Source organism: Toxotes jaculatrix, chromosome 21 (assembly GCF_017976425.1).
Source record: "Toxotes jaculatrix isolate fToxJac2 chromosome 21, fToxJac2.pri, whole genome shotgun sequence".
Lineage (NCBI taxonomy): Eukaryota > Metazoa > Chordata > Actinopteri > Toxotidae > Toxotes > Toxotes jaculatrix.
Genome location: NC_054414.1, coordinates 17,288,058 through 17,304,838, shown reverse-complemented (window position 1 = coordinate 17,304,838; position 16,781 = coordinate 17,288,058). Strand labels below are relative to the sequence as shown.

Here is a 16,781-nt window from a genome sequence, read left to right as displayed (position 1 = left end):
TCTGACAATCTCCATCACTTCGTTTATTTAGTAGAACTCATTATGTGTTTTTCATGCATTAAACTTTTCTTGCTCGGTCGTGTGTTTATTAATTTATGAATTAATGATAAGTCGTGTATCATTATTAAAAAGTGTTCATCCTTCCTAAGTCATAGACAGACTGATAGAAATGTATTTATGTGTCCATGTATTCGGTGCTTGTTTGTTGTACACGTGTGCAGTTGAACAATCTATAATCTATATTACAGTATATAACATTTGTGTTAATGCACAGTGCAAATAACCGCCGGAAATCCCACAGGCACCGCACACATCACACACCCGGATGAGGCAGCTATGTTCTTGCCAGCTGCAGTCGGTGAGCTGGTTTTCATATTCTTTACATCTGATGACTGAAGAAGTTTTCTTGGTTGTCAGCCGATGGATTTGGCTGTTGTTGTTTTTTTCCTTTCTTTCTGTAGGAACATGAGGTGAAAATATGCGGAGGGATGACAGTAAGAAATTATGACAAGCTCCTTATTTTGATGATTTCTGATAACAAGTCTATGGACAGTTCTTATTTTTAATTAAATAAATAAATACAGCAAAGTTCTTTTTACAAGTAATGAGAAAAGAAACTAATTACTTGTGTCATAAAAACCCAATACAAGAAACCAATGAAAGATTTAAGGAATAGTTTTGTAGATCCCCACAAGAGGGCAGCACGATGACTTTCACTGGAAGCTCTTTAATACTCACTGTGCTTTGTTGTTTCCACTCTATCTTTTAATTCAAAGAAAAACTACAAGTCTTCAAAAATTTGTGGAAACAATATTAGACTGTAAATGTACTCCACAGACCAATGAGAGAAACAGTTTACCGCAGCTTTTAAAGGTCACAATAAACATATTTCACAAGATAAAGAGATATGAATAATTAACCTCTTCATATGCAGTTAGAAGGACAGGACAGGACTGCGTCAGCGCACTTCATACAGTGTGATTGGATGAGTCCTCCTGTCAATGTGAAGGCTATATTTGGCTGAAAGGTGTGCAGCATGATTATACAAGCAAAATGATATCTGCGATTGCAAATGTTAAGTGGGTGTCATCTGTTTCTTGGAAATGGAGCCTGCTGCAAATTTCCCCACCTTCTCCTCTCCCATGTGAGCAAACTGTCCAGGACACAGGGCTCATAAAATTATACTAAATACTGTAGAAACATGGGCCAAGTCTTCTCACCATCAGTGATATAAAAGAGATGTGAAAGCACAGTGTCCCATAGCCTACTCAAACTACTTTAAATCTGAGTTTTAAACTTATCATAGCATTGAAACTGCTTGAATTAGTCAGTAACACTTGGTTTAACTGGATGCATGCTTGAAAAACTGCTTGATCTTTTCTGATATTGTTGTTGTTTTATTTATGTTTGTTTATGTTTTTACTTTTAATAAATGATCTCAGTCCCCTGAACTAGATATCCAGATGATAAAATAGATTATGCCTTAAATGATTCCCAGGGGGTTGAATTCAGGTGTTGCGGCAGCACAATGTACAAATAAACAGAGAAGGAAAGTAAGAAGTAAAAGTAAGTAAAGTAAAATGAAATAATGTAGGTATAGAAATTTAAAGACAAATTAAAATGATAAAGAAAACAACAGCATGCTTAAACTGTAAATTTAAGTAAATTAGATGTGCTAATATTTATTTTTGTCTTTTTATTTCTTAGCTTTTTGGACTTTTAACGTGTTATTATTATTATTATTATTATTATTATTATTATTATTATTAGTTGTTGTTGTTGTTGTAGTAGTAGTAGTATAAGCTGTAGTTGCAGAAGTTGTGGTAATAGTAGTGGTAGGAACTATTGGAGGAAGGATTGGGGGGAGTATTATTGACGGGACACTGTCACCATGGAGATACAATCGCTACATCCGGACGCTGAGTGAAAACGGTTTGTTTTTCCTCTTTATTGTTAAACTGGTAAATAGGTTATTACGTGTAGCTTTACGATAAATATATATATACATATATATAAGACAGCTAAACATTAACGTCAAACAAAGCTAATTAAACCTTTGCCTGACGCTAAAGTCTGCTCGCTTTTTAGTAGCGTACGTTTACAGTTTATTACGTTAATTCAAGCCGTGTTTAAACTGTTCATGTAGATAAAAACATGGACTCTGAGTATATAAAAAGACACCTTGGAAAGTGTCTGGCAGACGGACTGGCTGAAGTGGCCGAGCAGCGCCCTGTGAACCCCATCCTGTATCTGGCCCACTGGCTTTACAAGTACAACGCAAATGTTGAATATGAAACAGAGGTAAGCTGCTCACATAGCCGAGCAAATTTCTAACGAATTTCAGATTACAATTGAGTTAATTCAGTGTTGTTGTTTACAGCTTGTTTCCACTGCCCCCAAGTGGCCAAATCCATTAATGCAGGTTTAACTTCACTTTTTACATTTAGCTTAGATTCAGTAACTGCTAACAGAAACCTACATGCCTGAAGATCTGTGTCTGCCTCAGGCTCAGGAGAAACAAAGAGGCCACGGGGTCAAGCTCCTTACGGGCCTTCAAGTTGTCCAGAAGTGTAGTAGGATCCTTTCCCTCAGTCACAAACCTTGTTGTTGCTGTGCCATTCGTTTTTCAATTTGCAGAAAAAGGCCCATTTGGCTCTACTGGAGCAGGAGCAGGAAAAAGCCAGAGAAGAGGCGCTGTACCAGGAGAAGCTGAGGGAGGAGGAGCGAAAGATCAGCGAGGCCTTGGAAGAGTCTAAACGAGTAAGTTGTGTGACAAAATCCCTGTAATGTTTTCAATTTGTGTGTTTTTTTTTCCCCAAAAATACAATGACTAACTCTATTTACTCCTGCTCCTTTATCCGTCCCAGGCCACCTTACAAAGATGTTTTCACATCCCGGTGTAACTTTTGTTGTCATTTCTTCAGGTGTTCTAAGTCTTTGTTGCTTATTGTGTTGTTTCCTAATGCAATGCAAGCACACATCACAACACCTTCACCATTTTTTGTCTTGAACAAAGACTGTGGATTTTTATCCCTTTACCTCTTCACAGGCAGTTGGGAAGGATTATAGCAAACATAACTCTTTCAGTGTGTCTGTGTGCATTGTATTGTATTGAGATCAACAAGGGAGAAGAGAGGAAGCAAAGTCATCACTGCGTCTATTTGAGTGAGACACTTTACATCATATTTTGAGCAAAATCCTTTAAGGCCATATCAACACATCAGCAGATCTCTGAGAAGGAGCTTACAGGGTCTGATGCACCGACACCAGCCACAACAGAAGCTGCTGAGGACAACAAGCCTGTGACAGGAGAGAAACCAGACACTCCTCATCCTGAAAATCAGCCGGGCACAGAGGAACACCAAACTGAAGCTCAGGAAAATGATGCTGGGCAGGAGGTGATGAAAAGTAGATCTCAGATCGGTGTGTTTCTGGTGGTGGTGCCTTCCTGATCATTGGCAGTTTCCTCTTAAACTTGGTTTCTCCCGTGGTCTTTGGTTTTGATTTATGGCCTTTGCTAAGGTATTTGCGGTGATGCTACGTTCATTCTGCTTCATCTGTGCATGATTCGCTTTGTATGGTGCGGAAATAGCCGTGAAATGACTGACTTCAAATGCTTTAAGGAGATGGTGTGTCTGCCAGGTGAAGGTTACAGAGGTAACCAGCCCAGTGTCCCCTGAGGGAAAACCCGTGGAGGAGGTGAGCTCTTCCCCCTCTGAGACCCTCAGCACAGAGGTCAAAGATGATTCTACAGAAGCACCTGTTGAAAAAAGCGAAGCGGAGCCGAGGAGCGATCAAGCAGAAGAGAAATCAGAAGAGGAGCCAAGTGACAAACATGTAGAAGAGAAAACTGAGGAGGAGACAAGCATCAATCAGCCAGAGGAGAAAGACCAAGATGAGAATGAGGTGATGAGACTCAGATTACATCTATACCATTTCAGGTCCATGGTCTATAACTGTTTACCCAGATGGTTGATGTCATAACAATAAATTCATAACACGTGAAAAGATGACTGGGTGTCAAACACTGAGAGGAGATGGCAAAACATCTGCTGCTGCTGTTTCACTGTGACATTTAAATAGTTTAATTATTATTCTGTCTCACCACTGCTCAGCAGGTGGTTAATCAAGCTGACACCATCGAACCTGCAGAGACTGAACAGCGCTCGGCACTTGACAGCCAGGACACTGACGATTCAAAAACAGACAAAACAGAAGAGCTACAAGACAAACAGAGCCCTCGTTCCCCCGACCCTCAAGACCCAGAGAAGGTGATGCTGCTGAAATACAGGTTTCGGGCTGATGATTTTATTACAGACACAGCAAGAGGATTCAGGCTGTCTTGTTTAATGTGCAGGAGGCAGGATGAAGAGCAAGGAAAGATACAAGCAGGTTAAACTTAACAGGCCTCAGGAGTCCAGGTGAAGAAAACACTGACAGGTTTCATGCTGAGCAAAGGCAGACTGGCAGGACTATTTATGACCGTTTTTCATAATCTAACCTACTCATTTTCTGTCTAACATCATTTCACCAGAAGGTCGATGAAGGCGAAACCGATAAACCTACAGATCCCATCCGAGTCGAGTCAGCCTCAGCCGCAAAGAATGACGACCTGAAACCGGAGGAGACATTTTCTGCTGAAGAACAGATGACAGAAACTGAACAGGAGACACACAAATCAAGTTCTCCTCGTCTTCAAGACCAGGAAAAGGTCTTTCATTCTCTCATTCAGTCCACTGAATCTGTTCTTTTATTCTTTGCTTATTTTTGACAGATTGAGGAATAAAAGCAGGTCCAGAGGAGGCAGCAGTGTTGCACAAAGTGTCCCAGCAGCTTTAGACAGGCAGCCAGAGAGTGACACAGGGGAGACTCTAGAGATGGAAATACACAATGCAGTGATTTAATGATTAATCAAAACTGTTCTGACAACCTCACCTCAGGAGACAGACGGGCAACACACAAGTGAGACGGCTGATAGCTGGGCTCCAGCTGAGGGTGACGTAACAGTAGACGGGACAGTGGTGAGCGAAACACTGGTGACTTCACAAGAGGAACATGACAGGTCTCCTTCTGACAAGGAAGACTCCGAGGAGAAGGTAGACTGTGTGAAAATCCTGAAAGTAATTTATGATGTGTCAAAACGTTCCTGCACACAGAAGAGGCCTGGACTGATGTGTGTTGTTTTTATGGTTTTTAGCAGTGAACAGTTTGTAACTAAACACTGTGTTTCTTTGCAGGAAGAAGAAAAAGAAGCAGACCAGACATGATCAAGTCAGCGTCCACTGAGCCATCTTTTACATATGTTTAAAAGTTCATAGCTTCACTGTACATTTAGTTTTGGGATATAAATAAATGAAAAAATATAATATGCAAGTGTTGAGTAAAAAATAAACATTTTCACAGATTATGTTCAGTTTATTTCAGTATCTCGTTGACTGAATTGTTAAAGATGCCCAGACTTTGGTAAAGAGACCAATAGTATGTGTTTGTCTTGAAGAGCAAAACTGTGTGCACAACAGACTGACCTTGAAGTCACAGAGCTTTTTTCTTACAAAGCATTTGATCTACAGATACACAGTTGTGATGATCCAAGTTTGCTGTCCCATGTCATTTGCTGTGATTTAAAAACTCTGAAACATAAACTCTCTAGTGGAGGAAATAAAAGTTCATATTGTGGGAAATCTGAGCCTATATTGAGGAAAATGCTACGTATAGTAAATTGAAACGGTTTGGTCTGAGCTAAATTAGAGCAGGAGATGTTGGAAACTGAAAAGAGGGATTTAGCAGTGTGGTGTTGCTAATGTGACTTATTTCCAGCAACATTCACTACAAACCGTTCTTTTCATTCAGCTCAGAGAAATCCCTGCTGCTTTGGAAATGTATTTTATTGTGTAAGCTTCTTGTCTGAGATTTTGGCCGAATGACGGTGCAGTTTCTCCAGTGACCTTTGAACTGAACAAGGAGGGCAAACATTAGTGCACAAGGACTGATCTGTATTTCATTTTTCAGTATCTGCAGTTGCCTGCCCGCTGCAGACGCGAAGACGGCGCCGCTTATCTAACACAGCTGTTTTTGATCAAGTCGTCGGATCAATATCTCGGTCCCAGAAAAAAAAAGGGGGCAGGGTTTGGGAAACACTGAGGCTTTAGCTCCGCTGGAATTTAAATGCGCTCGTAGACGCGCTGCGGTCAGAGCCGTTGTTGCTCCTGTGATCTGCAGCTCAGGAGCCAAGATGCACTAAGTCGAAACGCACAGAGGAGAAATGGCAGTGGGACTCATCGGCAGCGCTGTGGCCGCTGTTAGCGGCATCGTTACTGGCGTCATGAATCTTTTCACCGACATGTTCCTGACACCACCGCTGAAGGCCACTCTCCAACATCTGGAGGAAACTGAACTTAAAACTTTGAAAGGAGGTGAGTCGGGATCGTTCCGCAATTCATCCACCGAAGATCAACGCCATACGAAGGTTGTTTATAATTTTATTTTGTTGGTCAGGAGTGTGTGTGTGTGTGTGTGTGTGTGTGTGTGTGTGTGTGAGAGAGCTGAAAAGAGCCTTTGTTCTGCATTAAGTCTGTTGCTTCACTCTTTTACCCTTTCGCCTCATTTCATCTCTCAGAAAAAAAAACCCTGAAAGCCAAGTCTCTGTGGGAGAAGTCAGGGGCTGTCATCATGGCAGTGCGGCGGCCTGGGTGATTTTTGTGCAGAGAGGTAAGAGACGACCATCACATGTCTTGTCATGACTAAATGGGTTTATGAAAGAAGTTACAGGCGAATTTGTGTCCCTTTAGAATAACGTTTTCCCTTTTATTTCTAGAAAAACAATCCAAAGGTCATAGATCAAAACCAATCCTGCACTGAAGCTGCTGTATAATGATGAATAGCCTTATCATGAAATGTTTGTCATCACTGCATTGTTCCATTACATGGAAATATCCCTCATGTTTTGTGCGTCATCGTATAAACGTATCCTCAGAATTCATCCTGACATATTTGGGAACTTTGGCATTTCCACGTGATTTGTAAAGCGAAGTGTTGTGGGTTGGACCAATGTTTGGCTGCACAGCATGAGTTTGTAATGACTGACTCACCTCCGTGGTGACTCAGTGGGAGTTTAAGTGAAGAGGATTTAAACCTCGTGGAAAAACTAAACCCCAACAATATAAAAACAAGACATACCTAATGAAACAAAATATTAGAAGTTATTTTCAAAAATACAACAAATCACAGAAAAACTGAAACTGATTTCAGTTTAATGTTGGATGCCTGGTGCTTATGTTCAGATGAATCCATGCATTTTGTTGTCTTTTTGTACGCACAGTGACAAATAAGCAAAACCTTTCAGTTTCTGTTCATCTCACTGTTTACTTTTGTGCGTGTTAATGCAGGAGGCTGCAGAGCTGTCCTCTCTGAAACCCCAGCTGGACGAGCTCGGGGTCCCTCTGTACGCTGTGGTGAAGGAGGACGTCGGCACCGAGGTCCAGAACTTCAGACCGTACTTTAAAGGGGAAATCTTCTTGGATGAAAAGGTGAACTTTTTTTTTTTCTGCAGTGAATGGGTATATTGTGCGGTCAGTTTCCCTCTGATACGGAGGTTTTCCTTTTGAGACGAGGGAATGATCTTCAAACCAGTTTCAGCCAGTTTCTCAGCATCATTTCCTGGAAAAACCCAGAGGTCTTTCAGGATCTGCGAGAAATCAGTTTAGATCTGCATGAATGATCCAAGGGCTCTGGTTTGTGTGCTTGCATTGCAGAGGCGCTTTTATGGACCCCGTGAGCGGAAGATGGGTCTCCTGGCATTTCTTCGTGTTGGGGTGTGGCTGAATGGCCTGAGGGCCTTCAAGAAAGGCTTCATGGGAAACGTTTTGGGAGAGGGCTTTGTCCTTGGTGGGGTCTTTGTCATTGGACAAGGACAGCAGGTAAATACTGCAAAGTTATTGTCAGTAAAATTAAACAAGTTCACTTTGAACTGTAGAATATATATTTTTTTTGTTAGAGGAAAACCTCCCACTGTTTTTATTCTTCTGCAGGGAATACTTCTGGAGCACAGAGAGATTGAATTTGGGGATAAAGTCAACATTGGAGATGTCATCCAAGCTGCCAGAAGAATACCACGGGAACTTGTGCCATTAGAGAAGAAATAATGCTTTGTATGACCACTGCTGGATAAATCATAAATCACTGAGTTTGCTGCTGAATTGGTCTCAGGGAAACCAGGATGCATTCTGGAGTATGACTGAGTTTGAGAGGCTCTGAGTGTGTTAATGATGGTCTGTCTTTAAACTCGACAGAGGATGCAGACTTGATATCTAACACTCAGTTTCCTGTATTACTCTGTGGTACCATTGTGTCATTCTGGGAGCCAAGAGACTGTGATCGATGACTAATAAAGCATCCCTTTTCACTCTGCAGTTTATTTTTATTATTATTCACTGTGTGGGAGAAGCTGTTCAGATGTTTGACTTCCTGAGGGGAAAAAAAAGTCATCTGAAGTCCACTGGACGGAGTGCGGAGTTGTTTTTCTCAGCCAATATCTCCATGTAAGATCAGTCTGCTTCCCTGCAGTGGCGTCTCTCACATTCACTGGCATGAGAGCTCCCACCGACCCCACCCACAAAAAAGCAAACATTTTTGCAGTTTTTTTTTTAAGAAAAGTGAAGCCAGCTGTTCAGCTACTACTAGCAGTCTTTCTCTTAAGGAATAAACTAATGTTCATTCTGGCCGTGAGGGTCCAGAACTTCAGACCATACTTCAAGGGGAAGATCTTTGTGGACCACAAGGTACTTGTTTTACAAAACCTGGTCCACGCTCAGAAGAAGGGCTACCAGGTCAACAGAGAGGGGGACGGTTTCATTCTTGGTGGCCTGTATGTCAGCGGAATAGAAAAACAGGTAACTGAAAAAATCGTATTAATAAAAATTATCATTTGCAACACATATTCAGTGATTTGTGACTCTTGATCAATATTTTTAGTCTCATAATTAGAGGAACACGTGTCTGTGTTGCCCTTAAAAAGCCATGATGTCCCGTTCCTTACTCAGGGTGTACTGCTGGAGCACAGGGAGAAGGAATTCGGAGACAAGGCTGATCTTCTTCCATCCTGGAGGCTGCAAAGAAAATGAATAAACGCCAATAAACTGCCGAATGATTTTAAATACAAACTGCTTCTTTGGAGTTTTGTTTGGTTGCTGTTTTAATTGCTGTGTTAGTGTTTCTTCATGACGGTCTGTGTCTAAACCACTGAGGAGGCAGACCTGATGCTGCAAACACAAAACCACAGTGTTTAAATAAAAGATGCAAAATAAATATGATACACGTTTTAAATAAAGTGGATATATTGAACTCATCTGTTTTTGCATTTGTGTGAATTGTTGCTGTATTATTGTACTAAATGAAACAGGTATTGCATTATTTTTGCACCGATGGGAAATACTCCTTTACCGTGGGACTATATGGTTGTCCTGTTGATTGGCACATTATTTGTCCAATCAAATACTCTCAGTCAACTTCAATCCAGCCAATCGCCGTGGCCTGAGGGTGAGGGTGTCTTCGGGAGAAATGTCCCGGCCAGGTGCTTTAAGACATCTTGCGCAACATGGACTCAGGTAGGATAATTAGCAGAGTCCGTTTTGTTCATTAATAGAACATATGTTGGATTTAAAGGATACAGGAGACACTTTTTGCCGTCTCCTTTCCGTATCTGTTGTCTGCGCGGTGTTCTCGGCTTGAAGCGTAAAATGTGTGGTAAGTATTTTGTTTGTCCAGCGCTTGTTTGTTGTCTTAGTCAACGCACTGTACAAAAAGTCAGTCTGCCTTTACGAGGCATTGTCGCGGATTAAATACTGAGGAGGGTGGAGCACATTTGCGCGTAAAATGCGACGCAGATAAGCGCAGTTAAATTAATCTTGTTATGCCGAGTTTTGACGCTGACAGTGAAAATTCGCCTTTTGACGCTGCCGCAACTTTGCACGCTTTGTTTGCGTCTCTGTCCCGGAGGCCGAGGCTCTGAGGAGGGGAACCCCAAGGTGACGCCATGAGGACACACTGTTATCACGGGTCAAATTCAGTGACATGTAACCATGGTGCCGGCACCATGTGACGTCCTAACTCTAAGTGGGTCAGGTCTGAGCCAAATAAACCTTTTAAATCCGGTTTCTAACCTCACCTGCAGCGACATATGCAGGATATTTGTTGGCTTTCGTGTGTCAGGACTGAGTTTTTAATGTGTTAGTGTGTTTGTTTACACACAAACTGTTGGTGCTGCTCTGAGGCTCAGACAGGTGAGAGAGATGCAACATGGGCAGGAATGGACCAAAGTGTGACTCGAAGAAGCCAGAGACTCAGCTGTCATGTCACAAAGCATCCTGCGTGGGTGAGTTGGATGATCCTGATCCAAGTCATCACAGCGTGTGCCTGTGTCTCAAATATAATTCATGCAAGTGTCTACATGGTGTAGTTTCAGTATGCAGGGAACACAGAGGACAAGCTACCTGAGGATCCGCTTCCTTCTGCTGTATGCTGCCGTAGACTCCTCCACCCGGAGCTGAGCCCCCGGTGGAGCGTGTGTGTGAAAGGGGACCCTGCCAGGCTCCATGGCTCATTCGTCAGACCCATCCCGCAGGGAGAAGCCCCCCGGGACCCAAGGGATGCATACGGCCACGCGCAACCTCTTACGGAAGAAGGAGCAGCGCCGGCGTGGAATCCGATCCTCCTCACCCATGGGCCGGGTCATCCTCATCAATTCTCCTGTGGATGGTGAGGAGCAGCTGTGCTGGCTGCTTGTGTTGTGCACAGGGAGACTTGATTCTCCTATGCACACGGCTGCCAGGTGTATACCGCAAAATCACGCACACAAAAAACCATAAATCACCCAGTTTCATACAAACCCTCTGACAACCCCCTAAAATAAAATTAAGACCCTCTGGGGAGGTGTTGCTCCAAAGGTAGAGAACTGCTGCTGTGTTTTACAGATTGTCAAATAAGATGGAGACAGATTCAAGGAATTTCCTCTGAGATTACTGACCATTAACGCTTCATTGACACAGCATCCGTGTGACATTTTTAGGCGGAGATGACAGCGAGGACCTCCATACCATCACAGTGGACAAGAGCGTGGACGGAAAGCTCGGCTTCAGCGTGCGTGGAGGCTCAGAACATGGCCTCAGCATCTTTGTCAGTAAGGTGGAGGACAATAGTACAGCAGGTAAGAGGAAGACGATACTTTTATCGTGTGTTGCTACCTGATGACGACTGTTGTTGTTTCATAGTCTTTGTTGTTTATCTGTGAGTGTTTTCACTCTCCTGGTTGTTTACAGAGGAAGCAGGTCTGCTCGTAGGTGACAAACTAGTGGAGGTGAATGGCATCAGCCTGGAGAGCATCACCATGAGCAGCGCTGTGAAGGTCCTGACGGGAAACAACAGGCTGAGGATGGTGGTGAGACGTGTTGGCAAAGTCCCCGGCATCCGCTACTCCAAGGAGAAGACTACCTGGTGATGAGGGACTCTTATTTTTGACATTAGCTCAGTTTATCACAGAAATCTTAGACTCTGACTGGATGTGGTTTTAGCGGATTGGATAATCGGTATTGTGTCCTGTTTATTTTTCAGGGTGGACTTGATACACAGACGTATGGTGGTGGAGGAGAGTGGACGGACACCTTCGGAGGCCAGCTCAGGCAGCGCCCTGCAAAGGATTGTCCACCTTTACACCACGTCAGATGATTACTGCCTTGGCTTTAACATCCGCGGGGGAAAGGAGTTTGGTCTGGGCATCTATGTCTCCAAGTAGGTACCTCGGCTGGGGAAAGTGAGAGGCATGTTAGCCCTCCTTTATGATCGTTTATCAAATTTTACAATATCTTCTAGGTCATGTTTTATCTTTTTTTTTTTCTCTTCTCTCTCTGTTTCACTCTTGTCTCGTTGTCTTAGACTGGATCCTGGTGGTCTGGCCGAGCAGAATGGAATAAAGATGGGGGACCAGATCCTGGCTGCCAATGGAGTGAGCTTTGAGGACATCAGCCACAGTAGTGCCGTGGAGGTGCTGAAGAGCCACACACACATCATGTTGACCATCAAGGTGAGAATGATGATGTGAAAACTTTTGGCCATTTCCAGAGCAGAATGCATTGGAGCCTTCTTCTTACCTACTATTGTTAGTAGAGGTAAAGTCTCAGATGGATGTGGGGATGTTTGGTGTTGGATTCGGTGTAAACGACAAGCTGAAGAGGCTGTATCACGTTCCATAATGACTCTTTGTTATTAGAAAGCACGTCGGTTCTTTCATTACTGCCTCGATTAAATGACCTGACAGGCAGTAACTTTCTGACCCGTTCCCTGCCTTTCATCTTTAATTCTCTCACACATGAAAACTGAACACACAGTACACGAGTCGCGCCGCTACACAGTGGATACAACGGCGGCGGTTTGTGTGGCAGGGCTGACAGCTGGCATGCAGTCGTAATATTCCTCGCTCACTTTACTTGTCGGAGCTTGGGTTTCGTGCTGTGAAAAATAGCCAGGCCGTGTGCATTATTCACCAGGCAGCCGGGATCAGGTGCTGATCAAAGCATAGAGCCTGTGTTTTGTGCGAGTTTTGTTTCGGGATGCCTCGCTTAACCACATGGAAACTGAAACGGGTACTAGAGTTAGAAATCATCCCAACTATCAGAGGTTACTAGAAAGTCAAGAGGGGAAATATGCTTCCGTTTGAAGAGACTGAGGTGAATGTTTTAGGTCTCTGTGTTGTTCTAAGGTTACTCTTTATCAAATATAGCGATCCCATAAAAGTTTCAAGGTCTCTGCTGTATCTCATTTACATATCTGAGTCCATATCTTCACAGGAAGCAGGACGATATCCTGCCTATAAGGAGATGGTGGCAGAATACAGGTGGCTCAATAAGTGTATGTATCTGTTTTTTCCTCCTGTGTCAACATCACTGTGTCGGTGTCTCAAAATCCACAATCCAGTTATGTTGTACTGTCTGTGTTTTTGTCGGTCTACAAAGAACTCCGATGAGAAACTTGAATTCGGCGATATCTTGTTTTCTTCCTCAGTGGCCAACGGCACTCAGAAATCTTCCTCCCAGGGTTCAGACTCCAACTCCTCAGCCTCCTCTCTGTCGTCTGGGACTCCGGTCAGCTCTCTGAGCGGCCTGTCTCAGGTCCTGTTCCCCCCCAGCCTGCAGTTTGGCTCAGACATGGTGGATGTCTGCATCTCCACTGAGGACCAGAGGTCAGGGTCTTCTCATTTTCCCACATGTGGGTTTATCGTCTTGAAGCCTCGGCAAAAAATTCTAGATCTAAACAAAACTGAATTTTACATAAGGCTTTACTTTATCTGAGCTTTTAAAATAATCCAAACAGCAACATGTGTACGCATACAGACCATACCAGACATGATTGTAGTAGTTATTATGTCCAGGTCTGAGTCTGAGCGAACTGAGACCGCCATCCAGACGGACCTTCCTTCTCAGAGGACGGGTGCGGACACCACTCGCAGCCTGGGACCCACCACTCTGCTGAAAGACACTGTGATTCGTGGAGAGGAGGTCAGGGGGCGGAAAGAGTCGCCCAAGACAGCCATGCTGCTGGCTCTGAGCAGACCGAGCCGACCAATCAGCAGGTCGCAGAGCCAAGTCACTGTGGCAGGTGAGGCAGGAAATCTCATAAAAAAGATGAAATGGATGAACCATGTAAATGACCCATGGTTGCTGTTCCCATCGTAGAAATCAAGCAGAAGAAAGAGAAGAAGCAGAAAGGGAAGGACCCAGAGGAGAAGAGCACCCTGCAGCGCTCAAAGACCTTTGTTAACTTGCTGTTCAGGGGTGGACGCAAGAGAGACACTTCCAAGGGGCGCTCCAAGTCTCCGTCCACAGACAGGGCCGGCAAAGGTAGCTGTGTTTTTGTGTCCTCCAACAAAATGTTCTACATTGAGCAGTTGTACGGTTCCTAAAGAATTTTGGCAGAAAAATTTGATTTGATTTATTTATGTTAATATAAAACTTAAAGTCAGTGGACTGTAGAGGGGCATTTATTGTCCGGCAGACAATAAAGACATGACCTGGCACTGATTCTAATGGCATCATTCTACTATTGTTTCCAGAGGGTCAGCAGCACAGTGCGATGCCAAATTCAGAGATGCTCGGGGTGGTGGAGGACATGGCCCGCAGGCTGCTGCCTGAGGAGGAGGTGGCTGCTGTGATGAAGGCGTGCCGACAGGTGTGAGAAGCTTTGTTCACGGCTGTAGATGGAGTCAGACTGGAATCACTTTTTCATCTGGGTGCTAAAGTGCAGATTGATTGTTACACTTTCAGTACATAGCAGAGCGGTCAGTGGAGAACTTGGTGCGCCACCTGCTGGCTGTGTTGGACCGGCCTGAGAAGCTGCTGCTGCTGAGGGAAGTCAGGTAACATAAAAAAATGAGTAATTACCAGCAGTTTATTGTAAGGCTTTGGTTCTCCTACCGACGCAGTATTATGGCTTTTTTTTTCCCGTTGTCCTTGTCGTTGCGCAGAATGCTGCTTCCTCCTTCTGACCTGAGTGCATTCAATAACACGGTGACTCCTATTGAAGGCGAAGCCTACGACATCCTCAAGTATCGTTCAAGTGCGTGTGACACGGGCTGAATTTGTACAGTGTCTGAGCTGAATTTGTTGCATCAACTTTACAGTTTTTCGCATAATCATGAATCTGTAACTGTCAACTTTCTCTCTCATCCTCTGCATTTCAGTTCGAACTCCTCCTCTTCGCTCTCCCACGTCTGGCCGGGCACCCAAACGACGCCTCATCACTCCCATCCCAGGTTGGTGCCTTCAGCTGAAGTCGGATGCTACAACTAAGTTGAAATTTTAACTTATTACCACATCATTTTTGTCCAACCATGACAATTCTTATTTTGTCATTCTTTACTTTCCATCTGTTTTTTCCTTTTCCTGCCAGAAATTTGCTTCCATACTTCACATTCTCTATTTTCAGTTAGTCAAGTTCAAAGTACAGAGAACATGAAAGAATCTTTTCCTCCAGATTACAGGGGAGGCTTCGAGCTCCACAGTGCTGAGGAGGTGGAGAAGGAGAGCCACCTCCTGGAGGAGCTGGAGAAGCTCAGTCTGTCTGGCCCCCGTGGGTCCAGGGGGAGGCCCCACACCTCCAGATCCTTCACTCCGCTGCTGGACATACCGGTGGACGGTTATAACACAGAGTCCAGAGACCTCAGACCCCCCTCTGCCAGCCCCATGCTCCCAAACTGGCTGCTGGCCCGCAACGACGACCCCCGCCCTCCAATCCGAACAGACATTGGCACTATTCGCTCCGTGCACTTTGACGAGGTTTCACTGCACTCGACTTCAGGCAAGGCGGATACAGAAAGAGGACGGTCCCCGTTTAGAAACAGCCACTCGAAAGGAAAAAGGGAGAAAAGTGGAGACAGGAGTAAAGAAGCTGTGTTCACGCTGCAGAGTGCTGCTCGTAGGAGTCGGCCCCTGTTGTCGCAGGTGTTTGGTTCAAATCCAGATCAGAAAGTCGGGAGTGAACAGATGAACGGCCACCAGGCGTCGTCTGAGAACGGACTCCACGGCTGTGACCCTGAGCAGGAATATGAGCTCAAATCTGTCAGCATTTCCAAGACCAAACAGTCACTGGGTAAACATCAGACACACCTCTCAAAAAACGCTGCAGTATTTCCACAATACGTGACACCTGGTACTGTAAGTATACAAATACAAAACGCATTATTAAGTCCACTCCTTTTTTTTATGCTGCAGGCATCAGTATATCCGGTGGGATGGAGTCGAAGATTCAGCCGGTGGTGAAGATTGAGAAGATCTTTCCTGGAGGAGCAGCCTCCACCTGTGAAGTGCTCAAGGTAACACTTAATAACATTCAGTTAATTTAACACCTGTTACATGATCATATTGTCCAAAGCTTGAATATACGATAATTTGAAGATCTGACCTCCCTCTTCTGTCTCCAGGCTGGATTTGAGTTGTTGTCTGTGGACGGAGTCTCCCTGCAGGGAGTCACCCATCAGCATGCTGTCGACATCATCCGAAAAGCCTTCAGCAATAAGGCCAAAGATCCCATGGTGTTTGTGGTCAAAGTCCCCAAGAACATTTAATAAGAGACTGAGATGCTCGTCGTGAATCCAGATAAACGCCTCTGGGATTTAAGACGGAGACGGGAAGACTCGAACGCTGACCTGAAACAATCCGCTGAGCTCTGAGGTCAGGTATGTGATTTTGCCATTCATGTTAAAGTCAGCGGTGATGACATGGACACTGGCGACTGCTGAGCTGAAGAACAAAAATGGCCTGAGGCGGCAGGTCACGGGACTCCAGAAGGTTAAGCAAATTAAGACCACAGATATATGAGAGAAATATTGTATCATCATCATCATCATATTAAAAAAAAAAAATAAAAAATGTTCCTGATGCCTTAATATGTCACTTTATCACAACCCAGGAGCCACTGCCTGTTAAGAACATGGTTTGCTTTTTACATTTTATGTTGTATTAACATTCATCAGTGTATAAAACTAAAACAAACAAACAATGTGTCATGGATCAGCAGTGTATGTCTGTGCTCCTGAATTTTAAATATGCAGGATGACAAACTGTAACCTGAGTGCCTTTAAAAGCCCTGTGGACTGAGCATGTAAAACAGTCTTAACTCTGTAAGTCGGCTTGAAATCAGAGTTTTGACCTGCAGAGGGCAGACGTGAGCCTTGTATATCACACCAGAGCACAAACATTAAAACATTGTCAAACTGTAAAACAGATGAGTGTTGTAGA

At 44.0% G+C, this 16,781-nt stretch overlaps 3 protein-coding genes across 4 annotated transcripts; all 3 read left to right on the top strand.

The window, feature by feature from the left end:
• Positions 1-339: 339 nt before the first annotated feature.
• On the top strand, positions 340-5,362 carry dydc2 (DPY30 domain containing 2). Of its 2 annotated transcripts, XM_041029168.1 has the most exons (9): positions 340-358; positions 462-494; positions 2,147-2,301; positions 2,638-2,760; positions 3,643-3,906; positions 4,119-4,271; positions 4,535-4,711; positions 4,941-5,096; positions 5,238-5,362. In XM_041029168.1, exons 2-9 carry the CDS (start codon positions 479-481, stop codon positions 5,265-5,267), a joined length of 1,074 nt encoding a protein of 357 aa, XP_040885102.1. In that variant the 5' UTR covers positions 340-358; positions 462-478; the 3' UTR covers positions 5,268-5,362. The 2 variants fall into 2 exon arrangements, with proteins under 2 accessions (XP_040885102.1, XP_040885103.1); XM_041029169.1 differs by lacking the exon at positions 3,643-3,906.
• A 652-nt stretch (positions 5,363-6,014) lies between these two features.
• Positions 6,015-8,401, top strand: LOC121175405 (peroxiredoxin-like 2A). The gene is made up of 5 exons (XM_041029170.1): positions 6,015-6,413; positions 6,617-6,708; positions 7,386-7,526; positions 7,752-7,916; positions 8,028-8,401. Exons 1-5 carry the CDS (start codon positions 6,263-6,265, stop codon positions 8,139-8,141), a joined length of 663 nt encoding a protein of 220 aa, XP_040885104.1. The 5' UTR covers positions 6,015-6,262; the 3' UTR covers positions 8,142-8,401.
• A 1,211-nt stretch (positions 8,402-9,612) lies between these two features.
• On the top strand, positions 9,613-16,767 carry LOC121201197 (PDZ domain-containing protein 7-like). The gene is made up of 18 exons (XM_041066904.1): positions 9,613-9,741; positions 10,268-10,369; positions 10,454-10,752; positions 11,063-11,200; positions 11,313-11,487; positions 11,605-11,781; positions 11,926-12,073; positions 12,837-12,897; positions 13,051-13,228; positions 13,418-13,644; positions 13,722-13,886; positions 14,099-14,214; positions 14,310-14,401; positions 14,510-14,601; positions 14,726-14,797; positions 15,019-15,633; positions 15,756-15,856; positions 15,965-16,767. The coding sequence occupies exons 3-18, from the start codon at positions 10,590-10,592 to the stop codon at positions 16,106-16,108; spliced, it is 2,664 nt and encodes an 887-aa protein (XP_040922838.1). The 5' UTR covers positions 9,613-9,741; positions 10,268-10,369; positions 10,454-10,589; the 3' UTR covers positions 16,109-16,767.
• The last annotated feature ends 14 nt before the right edge of the window (positions 16,768-16,781 follow it).

Excerpts from the sequence above, each read along its gene's own strand:
- LOC121201197 (XM_041066904.1), top strand. The coding sequence starts at position 10,590 with ATGGCTCATTCGTCAGACCCATCCCGCAGGGAGAAGCCCCCCGGGACC. Across the intron at positions 11,201-11,312 it reads GGAGGACAATAGTACAGCAG|AGGAAGCAGGTCTGCTCGTA; the intron begins GTAAGAGGAAGA and ends GGTTGTTTACAG. Across the intron at positions 14,215-14,309 it reads TGATGAAGGCGTGCCGACAG|TACATAGCAGAGCGGTCAGT; the intron begins GTGTGAGAAGCT and ends TTACACTTTCAG.
- dydc2 (XM_041029168.1), top strand. Across the intron at positions 4,272-4,534 it reads ACCCTCAAGACCCAGAGAAG|AAGGTCGATGAAGGCGAAAC; the intron begins GTGATGCTGCTG and ends TCATTTCACCAG. Across the intron at positions 4,712-4,940 it reads GTCTTCAAGACCAGGAAAAG|GAGACAGACGGGCAACACAC; the intron begins GTCTTTCATTCT and ends ACCTCACCTCAG.